This window comes from Oryx dammah, unplaced genomic scaffold (assembly GCF_014754425.2).
Source record: "Oryx dammah isolate SB20612 unplaced genomic scaffold, SCBI_Odam_1.1 HiC_scaffold_2, whole genome shotgun sequence".
NCBI lineage: Eukaryota > Metazoa > Chordata > Mammalia > Artiodactyla > Bovidae > Oryx > Oryx dammah.
In genome coordinates, this window is record NW_024070186.1 from 193,129,924 (window position 1) to 193,149,758 (window position 19,835).

The following is a 19,835-nucleotide window of genomic DNA, read 5'->3' on the forward strand; positions in this document are numbered from 1 at the left end:
CATCACACACTTATTCTGGCGGTCAGAAGTCTGAAATAGTTTCCACTGATCTGAAACCAAAGTAGGGCCACATTCCTTCTAGGGGAGAATCCCTTTTGATGTCTTGTCCAGGTTCTAGAACTACATTCCTTGCATTTCTTGATTCATGGCCTCTTCCTCAGCTTCAAATCCAGTATTTTAGCAGTATCTTCAAACGTCTCTCTTTGTCTCATTACCCTTTGCCCTCTACAGCTCTCTCTCTACCTCCCTCTTATAAGGACACTTGGGATGACCTTCAGGGCCCACTGGGATAATCTCCCCATCTGAAGATTCTTAATCATATCTGCAAAATCCCTTTTGCCATATTCACAGGTGCTAAGCATTAGGACCCAGAAATCTTGGGGGCCACTGTTCAGCCTGCCGCAGCATGTATGAGCCACTGGAGGGGAGCTGGAGAGAGCAGCATCCTCAATCAAGTGACCAGGAACCACATCAACCCAACAAGAGATCTTGACGGCTGGTCCAGAATGAAGCTGGAATTCCCTAGGCTTCCTTTTGACGGGGCTGCACTCAGAGAGTCTACTAGCCAGGCTAGCCTGAGGTAGTGATTAAGGGAAAGAAAAGAAGTGTCAGGCCAACAAATGTTCAGGGCATAAACTTTAATTTTTCAAAATAAGTCTAGAGAGCTCTCCATCCCTTCCATCCTGATCATTACCCGAGAGAAGGCTGACCAAGGGGCGATGGCCACAGTCAGTGGCCAGGCTGCCTTACTAAGCTAAGTTGCGTGGACCAGCAGGAGGTGAACCGAAGCCAGGCATTTAGGGTGCACTCTGACCCTGAGGGCCCCATCGATCCATGATTTTGCTTCAGGTGGTTTCCCCCAAGGCGGTAGCTGCCACTTTTTCATGTAAAACCGTTCTTGAGCCAGGCTACTACACTTTTAAATATATCATTTCTATTTGACTAGTGAGGCCGTTTAGGCTGAGTGAACTCCGGGAGATGGTGATGGACAGGGAGGCCTGGCGTGCTGCGATTCATGGGGTCGCAAAGAGTCGGACACGACTGAGCGATTGAACTGAACTGTCTAGTTAACTCAGGTTCGAGTTGCATCACCCCAGCATGGGGGTTTCAGCAGGTGGCGCTGTTGTGGCGAGTGGCTGCTTCCCTCATGGTCCCAGCTCTGAGCTGGATCCCGCCTTTGGAGTCTGCGCACGGTCTGGGGCCCTTCATCACTCTCCTTCCCCTACTTCACACGAGTTAGTCTGAGTGAGCAAGAGTGCTCAGTCGTGTCTGACTCTTTGCGACCCCATAGGATGGTTAACTCACCAGGTTCCTCTGTCCATGGGATTTCCCAAGGCAAGAACACTGGAGTGGGTTGCCATCCCCTCCTCCAGGGGGTCTACCCAACCCAGGAATTGAACCCTCACCTCCTGTGTCTCCTGCATTGCAGGCGGATTCTTTCACCACTGAGCCACCTGCGAGTGAGTCTGAAGAGGCTAAGTTACTTGTGTGATGAAGCGCTGGATCTTAGCACTGACACCTCCCTAAGGCCAGGAACTTCCAATCACTGAGCAGGAGGCGCTCACAGCTGGGATGCCCCAGAGCTGCTGCTGCTGTGGGCTATGTGGTAAAAAGGGGTGACCCCGAGGGATCAGCACTGAGGTATCGACCAAAAGACAAGGAGTAAGGGGCCTCTCTGATTTCAGGGGTGCAGAGAATGCGATCACCCTGCAAAAATCTTAGGGCATTGGGTAGAAAGGTGAATAAAGAACCATAGAATTACACATCAATTTCCAATAACTGCTAAGAACTAACTGGGATGCCCTTCGAATTCAGCCTGGGGTTCAAGTGGATCCCCTAAGAATGCTCACACCCAGAGAGCTGGAATAGAAGGACATCCACATGTCCTGTCTGCCCTCTCCATAGCTCCAAGCCTGCTTCCTCCCGCTGTCCAGAATTCCCAAGTACCCAATTAGAGGCCTGTCTCAGTCCTCTGGGGTCCTATATTGAGATGTTGGACAAGAGGGACCAAGTGATGGGAAGAAACTGGCCTGGTGGCGATGGTCATCCAGAACCAAGGTAGAGTGGTGGTCCTTACTCTCGGGCTGGTGGTGGGGCTGGCCAAAGGTCTTGCCCTCAAAGCAGCAGCTTTTCCAGGCCAGCTCTTTCCACAGTGTGTCACTCCATAAAGGCAGCTCCCAAACAAATAAGCTAAGAATTTTTTCTGCATTCTGGGAGACAAGATGCCCTGGAGCAGTAAAGATGGGGCAGCCTCCTTGTTAATTGTTCCTTAGCAGGGACTTCCCTAGTGGTCCAGTGGCTAAGACTGAACACTCTCAACACAGGGGGCCCAGGTTCAACCACTGGTCAAGAAACTAGATTCCACATGCCACAACTAAAGATCCCACACTTACTTATTTGGCACAGCCAAATAAGTAAATAAATAAAAATAAAATATTTAAAAAAAAAGAGAGAACTGGCTCTCTTTACACACATTTTAGGAAGATTTCTGTTTTTACCCCCTACCCCCACCCTTCCACGCTAAACCAAGTCCTGACATCCTTCTCTGAAGACGGCTATTGTCTGATGTGAGACCCACATAAGGCCACCAGTACCCTTCCTTCTATTGACCTCTGATAAGGCTTACTATTTTTAAAATGAAATTAATATTTTTACTGCTTCATCAAGGACATTCTTAAGTGAAACCAGATTTTTTTTGAAACTGGATTTTTTAAAAAGCTATAAGCATATAGCAATGAAGAATATAACAGTTCAGTTTTGGGCCACTACCTGAATTTATGCTAAGGCGTTAGCAGTTTCACACTTTCATATCATTTCAAATGTCAATACCGTGAAAAAAAAACAAAAACAATCTGTCTTATGAAAACAGTTTTGACCTCTCAGACCACCTGGTCTCAGGGACCCACACAGGTTCACAGAACATTGTTTGAAAACTGCTCAAAATCAGCTATTTCAATAATAAGATAATAGTACCAACATCACACAAGAAGATTAGAGATTTTAGATGAAACAGATAAATTCATACAAAGAACTTAACAAACCCAATATGATTCAAGAAGAAATAAAAATATGAATAGTCTTATAGGGACTTCCCTGGCAGCCCAATGGTTAGGACTCTGAGCTTCCATGGCAAGGGGCACCGGTTCGATCCCTGGTTGAGGAACTAAGATTTTACATGCCGCCTGCTGTGGCCAAAAAAGAAAGAAAGGAAAAGGGGGAAAAATAGTCTTACAATCTTAAAAAATTCAATCAAGAATTTAAAAAGTCTTTCCATAAAGAAATTTTAGGCCCAGATGACTTCAAAGATGAATTCTTATGAAAGTCTCTTCTGAGATAGAGAACAAAATAGTTACAATTCTGCTCTAATCTGTTTGAAAAGCCACAGCTGCATCTTTAGGACAAATTGACTGTTTCATCACATTTGCATCTGGCATCCACTTCTTAACGGTCATTCTCTTGGCCCCGAGTGAAGGAAGGGGCAGGGGAGGGCTGGAGAGGGGAGAGGGGTCTGAGCTCCAGGCAGATCAGGAGCCCCCTACTCAGAGCCAGAGCTGAGGCAGGCGAAAGAGCCTCTGGCAGCTGTGCTTACCAAGGCTTACATTTTTTTACTCTGTTTTTTTTTTCTTTTTTTTTTAGATAAAAGTTATATAGAAGTTTAAATGTTTTCTTCTCCACCTTGATGTACTACCTTGGGAATCCTCTCTGTGACTCAAGGCATTTCAGAGTCCACAGACTCAAGAAAAATTAATAGTAGGGCTTTTGCGAATTTGCTGGGAATTAACCAGATGGCTGGATTCTGGGGCAAACACCAAAAAAGTGAACTGCAAATTGACTTCTAGGCTCCACAGTAATAGGTTTGATTGTGTCGAGGGTACTGGGAATCTAAGAGCTGTTTCCTGAGGACTGTCAGTAGGTGAGGGCTTCCCAGGTGGCCCTAGTGGTAAAGAACCTGCCTGTCGATGCAGGAGACATCAGAGACACTGGTTCAATCCCTGGGTTGGGAAGATCCAACCTACTTCAGTACTCTTGCGTGGAGAATCACATGGATAGAGGAGCCTGGCGGGCTACAATTGCAAAGAGTCAGATGTCACTTAGCAACTGAGCACCACCACCATATTTTACTGGAATTGGTTAGATTACTGTCCTTAGACTGAGTTGCCAGAGAGTAAGTTCGGTTGTACTGCAGAGCTGAATGGGTGCGCTACAAATATTGAAGGCAGTGAAAATTGAGATCAAATGCGAGGCAGGGCCATAGGGGAATCAAGAAGATCACAAGGTTTCATTTTGTTTATAATCTGAAGGATTGGATTCCGACACTTCCAGGATTCCTCCTGGAAGGGAATAAACGTGAGTGAACCGCGAAGCGTCGCCCCTCATTCCCTCAAGAGTTTCACTTATTTCACACTTTCTTCTCAGAAAACTGGCTTCACCAGTTTTCTTCGGATCTGGGTGGATCTGGATCGGTAACTTTCTCAAGTCTTTTCTGCTCGCATCACTTGTACAGGTTTTTGTCCTCACATGAACTCTGATGGGCCAGAAGGTTTTCTTCAGATTTTAGTCATTTAAAGGAGGCACTTTTACATGAACTTGGTCTGTTTGGAAGCATAAGCTTGGTCTGTTTGGAAGCATAAGCATAAACTTCAAATATGGGTGAGTTTTCTATATCGAATCCTTCAGGCGTCCTCCTGTTGGCCGCGGGTCAGCTGGGGACTCGGATCGCTTGGACCCAGGGCGTTTGGCTTGGCCCTCGGCAGCCCCACGGGAGAGCACACGGGCACACAGCCGGCACCCACTGGGCTCCCTGCGCCCCGCCTTCTGCTCCCCAGCCGGGCAGGCGCGCGGCAGAGCAGGTGCGCGGCGGCGCCCTCCCTGCCTGGCCAGCAGGGGGCGCGAAGGGCGGAGACGGCAGCCCCGCCGTGTCGCTTCAGCGCTGGGGGCCCGCGCCCAGTCAGCAAACCACCGAGAGGCGAAGACCTCCCATTTTCCTAGAGGGAACAAGTGGACGTGGAGGGGGCACATCCAGGATGGTGGAGGGGGTGACTAAGACCGACCCGGAAGCGAAACGGAGGGAACTTCCGTTCTTTGTTCTGTCCCCGGTGTGTGGGTCCGTTGACAGTGTCCAACAGGGCCTGTTTGGTGTCCGGTCCCCTAAATCTACCGTCCTTGCCCCCAGGGTGAGTCCGGCCGCCCCCAGGGCTCGAGGTGGGACGGAGGCAGTGATCGCCGGAGAAGGGGTGGTGTCCCTGCCGCCGCGGCCCGCGGGGTCCCCAGGACCACCTGGAGCAGGGTGCCAGGGGGGCGCCGGTGCCAACTCTGCTTTCCCCGGCACCCCGCCCCTCACGGCCGGCCCTGCGTCGGGGGAGGAAAGGGGCTGTGGTTCTGGTTCTGCGACAGCGCCCGGCTCCAGCCTTTCAAAGTTCCAGTATGGCTGGAGAGGCATCCCTCTCTTTAAACGGCCGATGACAGCGACCCTAACTTGGTCCTTCCCGGAGACGTTTTCATATGATGTTAACAGTTATCCGCGCTCCCGGCGGGAGGGAGGGTTTAATCAGCTGGGACCGGACCAGAGAATGAGGGGTTCTAGGAAGCGCAGTTCTTGCGTGGAGAAAGCCAGGGACGGGAGAGCCTGGTGGGCTGCCGTCTCTGGGGTCGCACAGAGTCGGACACGACTGAAGCGACTTAGCAGCAGCAGCAGCAGCAGCAGGAAGCGCAGTTAGAACTGTTCAGATGACAGAAGAATCCCCCTGGCGCCCAGTCAATCGAGTCTTTTTCGGAGAGGTGTGCAACTGGGTCCCATTTCAGCTGCATTAGGTCCCTGATTTGATTCGCTTTTCATCTGGGATTGAACACAGACCGGGTGTTTCCTTTCTGAAACTCATGGAGAGGAGAAGCAGGACCCTGAACTTGAAATCTGTGGGGCACTTAGAGGAACTAAACCTATTTATTATCCCCAAGAAGAGAAGTTGTGGAGAGTGGGCATCATCTGGTTTCACCTGTTTGTGGAAAGTCCTGCGGACGGAGAAGGTTCTATCACACCGGACACTAGGACTCTCAGAGGTGAAAGTCCAAGGGGTAGATTTTTTTTCAGTTAAGCATCCAAAGCCCTTTCTAATGGCTTACCGGTACGGCAGTGGGAGAGACTCCCTGAAGTAGCTGAGAGTGTCTAGTAGCAAGTTAGAGGCCAGAACCTTAGGAACTTGAGAAGGTGTTTCTTGTCTTGGGTGGGAGGTTGACCTGGAGAACCATGATTTCCTTCCAGTTCTAAAGGTGCAACACAAAATACCAGCTGTGGTCTTAATCAGTATTTATTAGCATAGGTCCTTTGTCTTTTCCTCTTAACTCCAAATAGCTAGACTAGAAGTTTACATAAACATTTGAAATTCCTTTTTCTTTTTCTTTTCCTTAGTCCTACAGCACTGATAGCAACTAAAGTCTGAACTCCCAGGGATTTGAACAGAGGCTGCCAAATTCCCAATAATTGCTACTCTGGCCTTCTAGAGACTGACTCCAGAGAAGGAAGGAAAGAGTCCAGCAGGTAAAGCTTTCCATGACTTCTCACTGCCCGGTCATCTTTCCTAGTCCCCAGGAGCACTGCAGGGGGTCACATGGGCAGTGGAGCAGGGGAAGGGCCCTGCCTGGACCTGAAGCTCTAAGGGCACAATGGAGGTTTTTCTTTCTGTGAGAAACATTGTTCAGTGATCGAGACACTGGGGACTTGTTCTCAACAGTATGCCTTTGAGCTCCAGCTTTGGTTAACCCAGCTGCGAGGAGGGAGTGCTACTTCTTTCTCTGGAGTCTGAGCCTCTGACTTTCCTTTCTAAGGAGAGTTTAGACTGAGAGTGTATTTATTGGGAGTATCTGCTTATAACCAGTCCTGGAGATTGTTAAGTTGGGCAACAGGAAGAATAAGATGGCTGACTCTGAGAAAAAGCTGAAGGGCCCCAGCTAGGAGGGTGATGATAGCAAGAGGGTGTGTCACCTTGATTGTCAGTGGGCCTGGCTCATGCCTGATGCATTGCTTTTCACCATATAATGGCATTGTGATGGGCCTTCTATAGCCCCTTACTGCCCAAAGACTAGAGTTCTCTAAACTCTGAGTGACTAGGGGGCCCTTCTTCTTTTATATCTTACGTGAATGCGACAGTCACTCTTGATTTTTCACTCTTTTCAGGAGTACCCTGCAATGTACTTGGCACTCAACAGATGTTTGTTATATGAGTAGATGAATAAAGAGAGGGAGGCGGACAAAATCCAGGGGTTTTCCCCTAGGTTCTTGCCTAAGTTTCTGGCTGCTCTGGGGACTGCTGCACTCTTCTCAACCTGTTGATTCTTGAGGACAGACTTGTACTTGAGATTCAAATCTTAGTCTAGGTACTAATTTGACATTCACTGTTATTCACTGGAGCAACAGAGAACAGACCTCTTTTGATTGCCATGGCAACCAGGGAGCAGGGACCTTAGTAGGGATAAAAATTCAGTAATAAATGATATTTGGCTTTTTTAAAAGCATTGATTCTTGCTTCAGGGACTTACATTCTGATCCAAGGAAATCTGTTATGAGAGAAGGGAGATTAAAAAAGCAGGCTGGCTGCTACTTCTCCGGGCAAGGAGTCACAGCAACTAGGACTAGTCTCCCAGAACCTGGCGAATATGCCCACCCACACCCTGTGATGAGACTATACAGGGACCGCAGAAAGGGCCCAGATCCGTCAATAACATCCCACCATTGACTGAGACTAAAAACGGAAAACTGTCTCAGGGAAAAATGGAGGAAGAGTTTATCTTTTTTTTTCTGGCCATGCTGCATGGTTTACAGGATCTCTGTTCCCTGACCAGGAATTGAACCTGGGCCACTGCAGTGAAAGCACTGAATCCTAACCACTGGACCACTGGGGAACTCCCAAATTTATCTTAGTAGATCTGAGCTATCTGTCCTAGTTCTGTGAGACAGGGTTTATAAAATGAGACAGAGAACTTCTGGAAGTTCTGGAAGTATTCTGTAATATCTGTTATTTGGGTGCTGCTTCTTGGCCCCTTTTCTTCTAAAGAGAGCATCTATGTTTACTATAACAGCTAGAAATGTACCATAGTAAAAAAAATTTTTTTTCTTTTTGGTAGAAGAAAAATGTTTATGAGGATTTAAAAAAAAATCTGTATACGTTAGTTTATCCATTATTCCAAGTATATTTAAAACTTGATACTTACACATTTTGCAGCCTGTAACACTCTTTTTTCACTATCCTTCATTTGAGTAATTGCTTAGTATTTAACTTTGTTAATGGCCTCATTTGGCACCTGCGTTCTCCATTTTTGTTGTTAGAAATTCCACCCAGTGTGAGTTGGGGAGCCTAAAGTGGGATGTTGTCCAGGAACTTGGGCCTTTGACCCAAAAGACTGGTCCCAGTTACTGCATTTCCTCTTGCTGTTTTGGTACTAACTGAAATGCTAGTTCCCCTCTTTCTGTATGCAGGAGGGTTTTTAAAAAATTATCTTTGAACCTTGAACTTTTGCTTCTGCAGTGCTTCTACCTTCTCATAGAAAACCTGCTGACTCTGAAAATAGGAGACCAGAGATCCGAGCTTCTAGCACGACCCATGGAAACTCAGGCTGATCGAGTATCTCAGGAACCTCAGGCTTTGCTTGAGAGCAGTAAGGAATTTATTCTTATATTTACTTATTCAGCAGACGCCCATTGAAATCGCTCATTCACCAGGGGCTGGGGTAACTACTGGAATCCTGACTGGAGAGAACATAGTCCTTGCCTTTCACTAACTCCCAGCCTAGTGGGGAATGCTGACTGAAGCCATTCATGAAGTACAGCTTGATAGGTTTTATAGCTGAGATATTTTTAAGGGCTCTGGGTTCCTCATGCAGCATTTAGAAAACTGTGACAATCACCAAACTCCATTTTCCAGGTGCTTTGTAATAGCCCTGGTTTGTGCTCTTCTGGAGCATGTGCTTAGGGGAGCTCTGGGGAGTTATTTTGCAGATCACAGGCAAAAAGGGTAGAAGGAAGAGGAAGGGCGTGAAAAGTATTTGTATTTTGTTCTCATAGACTGCCAGTAACTTTGGAGCCAGTTTGCATCCAAGGAAGTATTATTCCCATGCTTATCAGGAAAATGCATTTAAAAACATTTTTATCTGCATGATTCTGCAGAATCTAGTATCTCCAGAGATTTAGTCTTTCAGGGACCAATATGTTAACTTAAGAATTACAGGAGAAGATACATAATCAAGCACAGAAATGGGAAACACTTACGGTGTGTAGATTTGATCTGGGTATTGAGAAAATAAGAATCGTGGGCATTATGATTTGCTTCAGAGTTCGAGTGAAGCTAGCTTTCCTCTGGGTAAGAAGTCCAAGAGATTGAGGTGAAATGTGGAGAACGATGGAAGAGACACTAACAGGATAGCTGGTGCCTCCTGGGACAGACCAGAGAGCCAGGGTCAGAGGGCTGTGGGCGTCTCTGCTCAGGCCACGAGGCCCATGCTGGCCGCGAGCACCTCTTCCAGTGGCAGAGGGAGCGAACTTAGAGATGTAGGAGTTGGGGGTACTGCGCTGTCCTGGACCCAGGAGTTTCCATAACAGGTGGAGAGGCTCAAGTGCAGATCGACTCTCACGGACCCTCTCGTCCTCAGCTCTTCCTTCCTCAAAAGGCCCAGCGTTTTCTGACAAGGGCGGTCTGGGGGATGAGATGCTGGCAGCTGCACTCCTGAAGGCCAAGGCCCAGGTGAGCCGTGCTTTACCCTTCTTTCCCTTCCCACTGTGCAGAAATCTCTTGTGCACCAACATCCCGTTCTGTGCTTCCCGTCAGGACCGCGGGACTGCCCTGTGGAATCATGGACTCCACTTAGTCTCAGCCTCTCCTCTGTCTTCCTCCACCCTGACCACCATTCTCACTTCCCAAATATTAGGAAGTGTTATTCAACCCCATCCCGAATTAGCTTTTGGCTCTACCAGCCTCATCCCTGAACCAGAAATTGCACACGAGAATGTGTCGTTTCAGGAGCTGGTGACCTTTGAGGATGTGGCTGTGTACTTCATCCGGAAGGAGTGGAAGCGTTTGGAGCCTGCCCAGAGGGACCTCTACAGGGACGTGATGCTGGAGAATTACGGCAACGTGTTCTCGCTGGGTAGGAATGATGCTTCCTCAGTGAAACTCCCTTTTGGCCTTCCTTTGCTTCCTCCTTTGCTAGTAACAGTTGAGTCACTGAAAATCATTATTTAAGGACTGACTTCGTCTCAGAAAGTTCTGACAACAATGATAGTGACTCCCATTTGCAGTTTGTAGTTCCTAAAGAGTGTTTACAGATAGTCTTTCCTTCAATCCTCACAATGTTGCAGCTGTTGAGGCAGCCAGAATTATCCTCATTTTATAGGTGAGGAAAGAGAGCTCAGAGGTCTTAAATGCTTTGCATACAGTCATATTGCTAGTGACTGGCTGGACCCAAGCCCTGGCCTTTAAACTCTCAATCTGTTACTTTTTCTCATGTTATTCGTAGGACTTAACATGTTAACATAAAACCTAGAGATTTTCTCAAAAGATTCACACATTGGGATCCCTGAACATGTGAGGCACTGCTCTGTGCCCAAGTGAAGATTCTGGAACTCTGTCAGGCTCCTCCCCTTCTCTGTTGGACTTCCTTTAGGGACCTGCTGCTTTGTGGATGGACCTTGGGTAACTGCTGCCCTTGTAGAAATTTCACCTTGTGTCAGGGAGCAGTTAGCTTCTTAACCTTTTAAACCTGTGGACTGTTCCTTCCTTCCCCCTCACCCACTGTCAGGACGTTTTCCTGGGCAAGGCCAGGGTCTTCCCTGCTCCCATGTGAGGCCTCCCCCTGTGTGTCTTCTCTGTCCCCTGCAGGTCCTGGGTCTGGGATTGAGCTCTGGGCTGTTGGGTACGAACAGGATAAACCTTGTCCTGTCTTTCCCCATGAGCAGGATTCCCTTTTCTGAATTTTGACGTGATCTCTGGGCTGGAGTGAGAGGAATTGCCGAGGGGCCTGGATTGGAAGGGAACTGAGAGCAGAGAGGTCCTGAGAGGCACCTGTTCGGGTGAGGGAGGAACAGCTCTTTCTGTCCGTAACGCTCACTGCCCTGCCTTCACTCCTTCAGTTACTGACAGACTAAACATGCTAACCATCTGGACCCCTTCCACTTGTCCTCTATGCCTGAAGTTCCCTTAGAAACCCTAGAGCGCTGAGAATGGCAAAGTCAAACATAGAAACTGTTTACAAATCCACTCAGCTAGCACAGTGTTCTAGGCCCAGGCTGGAGGTGGACTGACCTTTGTCTCTTGCCTGCTCCCATGGACTTGGTGAAGGTGACATGAGTGCAGACCAGAGTGTCCTGTCTCCCTGGGGCTGCAGGGCTGCACCCTTGTGTGGCCTCCTGATCTGCTGCTGCTTCTCCACACCCGGCTGTGTCTTCCTGTGGGAGACAGACTGGTCCACGTTGTGTTTCTTGTACCCACTCCCCTTCATCCTCTCACTGGCCCGGCTGTCACCACCTCCCAGTTTATCTTGAGCCTCTGACCTCTAGGACTTTGTCACTTCATTACACAGTTTGTCCTGCCTCTCCTATTTTTTGGTTCCCTGCCTCTGCCTGACCCAGTTTTCTCTTCACTTCCAGCTTATTTCTCGATTTTCCTTCTTTTCTCCTTCCGTGTTTTTGGCCCAGTTCTCTTATTCTGCATCAGCTGCATACAGCCTGGGCAGGCCTTTTTGCACATTGATAAGTGGCATGTGCTTTTAGCCTGTGAACATGATGTGATTAGCCTGTCTCTGGTTTTGAGCCTTTTTTCCACAAGGAACAAGTGATATTTGTGTTCTGTATTGTGCCAGATGGTGAGACCAGAACTGAACCTGATTCTGAAATTTCTGAAGATAGAGGATCTCACGGGACGCTGTTGGGAAGATTCCAGAAGGATATTTCTCAGGGTCTTAAGTTTGAAGAAGCCTATGAACAAGAAGTCAGTCTGAAGAGGCAGCTGGGGAGCTCCTCTGGAGAGAGACTGAATAGGAAGATGCAGGAGTTTCGTCAAGTGGCAGCTGAGGAGCAGCGAGCCCCCACAGGAGGGAGAAGTGAGAAGTGCGGCGATCTGAGGGACAGCTTCACGGTGGGCGCCAACCTCATTTCCCATCAGAGACTCCCTGTGGGGGACAGGCCCCATAAATGTGATGAATGTAGCAAGAGCTTTAATCGAACTTCAGACCTTATTCAGCATCAGAGAATCCACACCGGGGAAAAACCCTATGAATGTAGCGAGTGTGGGAAGGCCTTCAGCCAGAGCTCACACCTTATTCAGCATCAGAGGATCCACACTGGGGAGAAACCTTACGAGTGCAATGACTGCGGGAAGACCTTCAGCTGCAGCTCAGCTCTCATTCTCCACCGGAGGATCCACACGGGAGAGAAGCCCTATGAATGTAACGAGTGCGGGAAAACCTTCAGCTGGAGCTCCACCCTCACTCACCACCAGAGGATCCACACTGGAGAGAAACCATATGCTTGTAACGAATGTGGGAAAGCCTTCAGCAGGAGCTCCACCCTCATTCACCACCAGAGGATCCACACTGGAGAGAAGCCCTATGAATGTAACGAGTGTGGGAAGGCCTTCAGCCAGAGCTCACACCTCTATCAGCACCAGAGGATCCACACTGGAGAGAAGCCCTATGAATGTATGGAATGTGGAGGGAAGTTTACCTATAGCTCAGGCCTTATTCAGCATCAAAGAATCCACACTGGGGAGAATCCCTATGAATGTAGTGAGTGTGGGAAAGCCTTTAGGTACAGCTCTGCTCTGGTTCGCCACCAGAGAATTCACACTGGAGAGAAGCCTTTGAATGTAATGGGAGTGAATAAAAGTTCCCTCCAAGTTACTGCTGAAGTAAATATCAGAGAGTCTACGTGAAAGAGAGCCACACGCCAGTTTTCCTCACTTTCTGAGTCTCCAGAGCTCCTGCCTTACTACCTGAGTATGAACTTAGGACGTGTCCCTTCTGACTCCAGCCTTTTACCTTAGAGAACGGGGCCTGTTGGGCAAATCATCCTGGCCCAGTGATTAGCAACCTAGTCATTTTTCCCAGGAATGATTCCAGCCTTGAAGAATTAGGCTGCCAGCAACAGACAGAGCGCTGGGAGCAGAGGAAACTCTGGGACCAGTCTCCTTCCATTTGGGAGGGGAGTTTGCACTAGATCATTTTTCTCACACCAGAAGAGCCTTTCCACAGTGGGGATGGAAGCACAGTAGGAATAAAATTCCAGGGGTTCCTCTAGTTGGAGTTGGCATAGTCAGCACAGAAGAAAGTGGAAAGAACGTTCTGGGTTGGGTTTCGTGCTAGAAAGGGGAAATGGAGGCTGCATTTCAAAGCCACTGCTTCTAATCCAGCTTTAAATTTTGATGAGGAATTTCTTCCTTTTGATAAGGAATGTGCTATTTTGTTTCCTGACTTCATTAATTATGGAAATCTGGTGCTGAGGGATTTGTTGGGCAGGTGTGAGGGAACACCGAGAGAGGTTTTCTGTAGTGACCGTGTATCCTCCAGGGCTCTTGGAGCATCAAGACCAAACCTCCACGCGTTTGGTGGAGAACTCGCTCATCCCTTTTATGACAGGACTAATTGCAAAGCCCAGCTCCTCCGTGAGCATAACCTGAGGGGAAGGATCCAAAGCCTTTAGCACTGGCCTCCGTTTTCCTTCCTTCCTCTCCTCCTCTTCCTCCGGCCACTCCTGTGATGGAAAGTGATTTAAGCTAAACCCCTAGCTACCAAGGATGCTTTTAAGGAGCTCACTCAGCCAGCTTGCCCCGCCTTCTGAGACCTATGACCTATGACCTCTGGCCCCAGCCGCTAGACCTCTCCCGACCTCACCTCTGACTTCAACAGCCAAGTGCGAATGCAGAGAGCAAAGCCCCAAGGAGGAAGCTCGGGCCTGAGCATAGCGGAGGGCTCCTTGCTGGGTTAGGATGGAGCTCCCCAAGTTTTCCCAGCAGAAGGGATGACCTTTCATTCTGTTTTCCCAATCCTGCTCATCTGTAGCATAAATGAAATGCACTATTAAACAGAATAGTTTTTCAGAAGGATGGCTTGAGTGTGTCTTTGTGCAGGGGCCAAATTTATTTCAGTTTAAGCAAACAGTGACTATGAATGGAATCTTTAAAACTTTTTACAAACGACCATTTATTTCTCCTCTGATCTCAAACCTGGAACCTCCCTCCCTTGACCCCAGCCTGTCCTCTGCACACGGCACACTTCACGCCACACACGGGCTGTCTCATTCACACGGCCACTTACACACTCAACGCCTGCCTTTAGGGTTTTACGTGCTGCATGTCCTGTGTGGTGCGGTACTTAGCACCCACAACCAGGACTGGAAAGGCGCTTCTGTATGTGGGGTCCTTGACAGGAGCCTACTTAGATGCTGGGTCACAATGGACATAGCGAGGAAGTTCCCTGGAGGTCCAGTGGTTGGGACTCGGTTCTCTCACTGTCTGGGTGCAGGGTTCAGTCCCTGGTTGGGGAACTAAGATCCTGCAGGCCATACCACACAGCCCAAAACAAAACAATAGGGACATTGAGATTTCTTGGTTTGGCTCTTGGCTGGGGGTGGGGGGTTATAGTCATGAAGAAGGCTGAGATGGAGAAGATGAGGAAATGTCTGGAACTCTAGCCTCTGAAAAATTCTGGATCATATACTGTGATTGGCCATCTAATATGTTTTAAATATTTTAAACTCCATTTTTGGCTCTTTGACGCCCACCACAGACTTGAGACTGACTTTGTTTCTCCAAGTGCAGACCATAAACCATCACAGCAGGGTCACTAGGCTGCTTGCTAGTCACACAGGTGTCAGAGTTCGAGTCAGACCCATGAAGTATAATTCCTGAGGGTAGCGCTCCTAAACCTTTACACTGAAAAGAACTGGTCATGAAATGGAGAACATTTCTAGGAGCTAAACGTTGAGCGGGGCCTTACTAGGCTCTGCGTGGTAAAGGAGAGGAAGTGGCAGGCAGGAGGTGCCTGGCTCCTCATGTGCAGGTGCAGTTGTGAAGCTCTGGGAGAGACTGAGCACGTGGAGCTGCTAGGTGATGGCCCGTCACTGCACGGCGGGGGGCGGGAGGGGGGGGGCTCAGTCCCTTCTCTGCCCCAGCACTGACCGCCTCCACTCCAAAAAGACCATGACCGTCACTCCTCAGAGCTTCTCAGGGGGACCTGAGACTCAGCAGGGCCACTGCCTGAAAAATACATTAAAAAAAAAAACCTTTGAAATAGCTATACCATCTGATTCACCTGAGTGTTGTGATGGTTCATCCCTTTCTCTCCTGATTGCTCTTTTCCGTCCCTAACTGCATTCCTCACTGTTCAGTCACGGTATCAGTGGTCTCTTTCTATGCCTATGCTGTTACCCTGGGAACCCATTTACTCCGATGACCTCAATTATTAACTTCAGTTAATTTTTACATCCACACACGTGGTCCTGATCTCTCCCAACCTCCAGTCTCTGGCCTCATCAGACTGTGGGGCATTTACATTTGGACCTTTTGAAAGTTTCCAATTGTTTCTTTCAAACCAGATATATTTCCCCCCCATAAACTGGCCCCTCTCAGAATTTCTATAAACCGCTCAAGGTCAAAAGGTCTGAGGTGGTGGTCCAGTGGTTAAGAATCCATCTGCCAATGCAGGGGACACAGGTTCAATCCCTGGGAAATAAGATACCACATGCCACAGGGAAACAGCCTGTGCTCTCCAACTACTGAGCCCTCTCACCCTACAGCTCGTGCTCTGCAACAAGAGAAACCACCTCCCTGAGAAGCCTGTGCGCCAGGAAGCTAGAGAGCAGCCCATGCTCACCTCAATGAAAGCCTCGGAGCAGCAACAGAGACCCAGTGCAGCCAAAAAATAAATAAAAAATTTAAAAGATTAATTATTCTCATCCTCCTACATCTGACCAGCATCAAGTCCTGAGCGGGAAAGATGAATTGCTGTCACAGGGGAAGGTTTCAGAATTGAGGTCATGGAGGTGGGGGGTTTCCAAGTGAAGGTCATAATAGATGCAGACCCGTGGCACATACTCTTCCTGACCCTTTCCCAAGTGGTTTTCGTATGGCCACATGGGGATTTATAGTGAAGGAGCAGGGAGGGGGTCAGTGGATGAGAACTTTCTAAGGGGAAGCTTTAGGGGTCAGAGGGGTTTGGCTAAACTGACTTGCTGGAGAAAGGGCAGAGTGGTTGGACATCTCCCTAGGGGGTTGGTGCAAGATGACTAGATATTAAGGGGGTTCAGATGTGAAGGGCAGGGGACTCACTAAAACTAGATTTTACAAGGAAGAGCACAGAGGGGGGCCTAAGAAAAGGTTTGGAAGCCTAAGGTTTGTTCAAGCAAAAAGTCTGTCGCATCAAGTAGCAGGATGAATGAGTCCCAAACACACCCCATGTTCACTCCCCCTGCATCCTGCTCCAGCTCCCTACCTCCAGCCAATGAGAATTAGAATCCAGGAGGGCCTCGGAAAGCATCTTCAGCCTCCGCTCAGTGCAGACACTTGGGGCAGTATCCCTCGGCAGATGGCTCTCCTCTCCACGGTGCTGTGTGCAGGGATGGGAGGCCGGTTGTTGCCCCAGGCAAAATCGCTGGATGTTAAGTTGTGTTGAGTGCCGCCCCCTCGTGCGCTCCTGCCTCCCACCCTTAGCTCTGCCTTCTCACCTGTGAGTGATTCACAGGGACATTATCAGTCATAACAAAAATAGCAAAGCAATTTTATCCCTGTTGCCTCCTGCCCACCCTAAGTTACACCTGTCCTTTGAGCTCCAACTGAAATAACTCTGAGAGAGAATATTCTGTCTTCAGTTTCCAAGTAGGGGAAAAGCCTGATTTTATCCGAACATGGCAGTTGCCAGCAGTGTGAACAACAGGGTGGTGATGGAAAAGAACATCTTAGCAAACTGTTCCTCTCTGATTAAAAGATTGTCTTTAAAAGCTCCCCAAAGATTTCTTTTTTCTTCTTCAAGGAAATCAAACCAGTCCATCCTAAAGGAAATCAACCCTGAATATTCACTGCAAGGACTGATGCTAAAGCTGAAGCTCCAATACTTTGGCCACCCGATGTGAAGAACTGACTCATAGGAAAAGACCCCGATGCTGGGGAAGACTGAAAGCAAAAGAAGAGGGCAGCAAAGGATGAGAGAGATAGTATCACTGACTGGATGGACATGAATTTGAGCACACTCTGGGTGACAGTGAAGGACAGGGAAGCCTGGTGTGCCGCAGTCCACGGGGTCACAAAGAGACATGATTTAGCGACTGAACAACAAATTGTTTATAGAGTTTAAGGGTTTTTTCCACTTAAAGCAGTCAGGTGCATTATTTAAAATCTATCAATAATGAAGAACTGAAGGGTTTTTTTAATGAATAAAAATTCCCATGGACTACCATCTACACACGCAGATAAATATGGTCACCAGCGTGGTTTCTTGGGGATGACAGAGGGTTCTCAGCACCTTCCTCCACAAACATGGCTTCCCTCGTGTATCCCTTGCTTTGACTGCTGACACCAACTTCCCTGTCACAACCCAGACCTGGGCGTCATTCTGGCTGCGCTACTTTTCCTCCCCACATCCTCTCCCTCCACGTCTCCAGCCCATCCTATATGGCCCATTCCGGGGTCTTCCGCAGCGGCTGTCTCTAACTGGTTCCGGACTTTGGCACCAGCCTTAACAGCAGGTCTCTTTGCTCCCAAAGTCTCCTCCAGCCCATTGGTCCTGCCTGTGCTGGAGTCATCTCTCCTAAATGCTGATTGGATGATGGCACCTCCAAGCCGTCCAGGGCCCCCTTCTCTTCCCCCAGGTCAGAGTCTAAATTCTTCTTGTCGACACAGGGCTTCTCACTTCCCGGCCCTACCCACTCTCCCGACCCTCCTCCCCTCCAGCACACGGGGGCAATGCAGAACGGCAGTGACAGCGCCCGGATGTCATTTAATGCCTTGTGTCTTTGGACATGCTAATGGCCCTCCCCTTCATCCACCTAACACGCGTCTCTGTTCCATCCACCTAATTCGTCTCTGCAAACCTCCTCCTCCGTAACCTTCCCCTAGTCTGTGGAGCCTTCCCAGGGCCTGGGGGACGCCACCTTCCGGCCCCACCAGGTCCACCATTTCCTCCAGCTGCCTCTGCACCTTGTACACACGCTCGATTTTGCTTATCTTCTTCCTCCTCTGTCTTCTACTTATTTGTTCATACCTCTGTCTCCTTCACTCTAGTGGGGGTTTTCCCTACATTTTCACACATTTCTACCACAAATAAGTATGGCATTCATAATCAGAAAAAATATATACATCAAGAAAAAGGGAAAATAAAGGTAGTAAGGAGTACCAGCCATGGAACACACGCTGTGTATCAGGAATTGTTCTAAGCGCTTTACCTGATAACTCATTTAATCTTTGTAGCCAGCCTGCGAGGTGGGTGCTATTATTGCCCTGTTTTTATTCCCTTTTCTTCAGGAAAGAAGAAAGGAAGGAGAGGAGGGAGGGGAGTTCTCCAGACACAATAGACTAGATGGAGCCGGGAGACTCAGAGGTACTCATCACAGTCTCCCCAGATCTCTTGCCACTGATCCTTGAAGCTCTTCGCCAGCAGCTCAGTGAGCGCCGTGGGGGATACAGAGATGAACTACCCACTGCACGAAGGGGACGCCAGCCTAATGGGAGGCAGAGTGAGACCCTAGGAGAGGTCGGGAACCATCATGACAGTGTATCTTTACTGACCATCTATGCGCCAGCATGAACAGGAAAGTCAGCATTATCTTCACACGATCATGTGTTGTTAGTCATATTAACACCCCTCTTTTTATGGATGAGAACCCAATACATGATAGAGACAGTAAGCAGTGGAACAAGGGTTCAAACCCAGGCAGTCTGGCTCTGGAGCTTGGGCTCTTAATTACACTGCGGTGTTGACTCTGCAAATGAAATGGGGAGTCACAGGAAGCCAGCTGGTGTTGCCTGTGGACAGAGCATGTGGCCGACACAAAAAAGCTTCAGTGAGCAAATGGCATTAAAGCTGAATTGAGAACAGGGACCAGTAATACAGGCAACTGTTCCTTTTCTAATAACAAGGGTGTGACTTCTCCTTCCCTCAAGACTCCATCATGTCCTCCTAGATACCACCCTGGACCATCTCGACATCACAGTCACCGTCACCATCATGCCCAAGTGCAGGACCTTCTGTGCTGTGTGTCGTTCTGTGTGGTACAACACTTAGGCTGGGGGCTGGAGGACATCAAGACAAAACTGTCCAGAACTGTGAAATACCACTGCCACCCTCTTCCCTCCTGGTCTGCCTTATCACAGTGTGGACTCCAGACGAAAAGTTCCAGTGAAAAGGAAGTTCAGGTGGTCTCTTTTGCAGAAAGAGGCTGACGCAGACTCATGGAGTAGCAAGTGACAAAAAAAAAAAAAAAAAAAAAAATTGCTCATAAAGCTACTTATGTTACCTGTCTTGTATCCTGAATTAAACATAGAAGTTCTCAGTAATTCATATCTGCTCTAATTACACCATAGATACACCAAACTTCACCAGCTGAATGATCCTCTGGGGTAGCCCCACCCCTTTTTCTTTATCTCACACCTGTTCTGGAACTGTCACTCTGTCCTGTCAGATTTCACCACAGACTCCGCAACCCACCATCAGAGGCCTCTCCGCTCACCAGTCTCCCCAGGACCCCCAGCCCCTTCCTCATGTGTTTGCCACTAACTTCCACCCCTATGTCTTTGCTGGTACCGTTCTGTTTGCAGAGTCCTGCCCTTCTTTCCAGGTTGCTGAATTCCCAGTATGTTCACAAC

The 19,835-nt window shown here is 48.6% G+C and overlaps 1 protein-coding gene across 2 annotated transcripts; it reads left to right on the plus strand.

Annotated features, from left to right (window-relative positions):
* The first annotated feature begins 5,064 nt into the window (after positions 1-5,064).
* ZNF3 (zinc finger protein 3) lies at positions 5,065-14,081 on the plus strand. 2 transcript variants are annotated; one of them, XM_040262799.1, is made up of 6 exons: positions 5,065-5,174; positions 6,407-6,535; positions 8,520-8,649; positions 9,640-9,731; positions 10,008-10,134; positions 11,845-14,081. In XM_040262799.1, the coding sequence occupies exons 3-6, from the start codon at positions 8,595-8,597 to the stop codon at positions 12,912-12,914; spliced, it is 1,344 nt and encodes a 447-aa protein (XP_040118733.1). In that variant the 5' UTR covers positions 5,065-5,174; positions 6,407-6,535; positions 8,520-8,594; the 3' UTR covers positions 12,915-14,081. The 2 variants fall into 2 exon arrangements, with proteins under 2 accessions (XP_040118733.1, XP_040118730.1); XM_040262796.1 differs by having other exon boundaries at positions 9,640-10,134.
* Positions 14,082-19,835: the final 5,754 nt, after the last annotated feature.

Bases quoted from the DNA above. Each gene is read 5' to 3' on its own strand.
- ZNF3 (XM_040262796.1), top strand. From the start codon at position 8,595: ATGGAAACTCAGGCTGATCGAGTATCTCAGGAACCTCAGGCTTTGCTT. The intron at 8,650-9,639 runs GTAAGGAATTTA...TCTCGTCCTCAG, and splicing joins TCAGGCTTTGCTTGAGAGCA to CTCTTCCTTCCTCAAAAGGC. The intron at 10,135-11,844 runs GTAGGAATGATG...GTATTGTGCCAG, and splicing joins CGGCAACGTGTTCTCGCTGG to ATGGTGAGACCAGAACTGAA.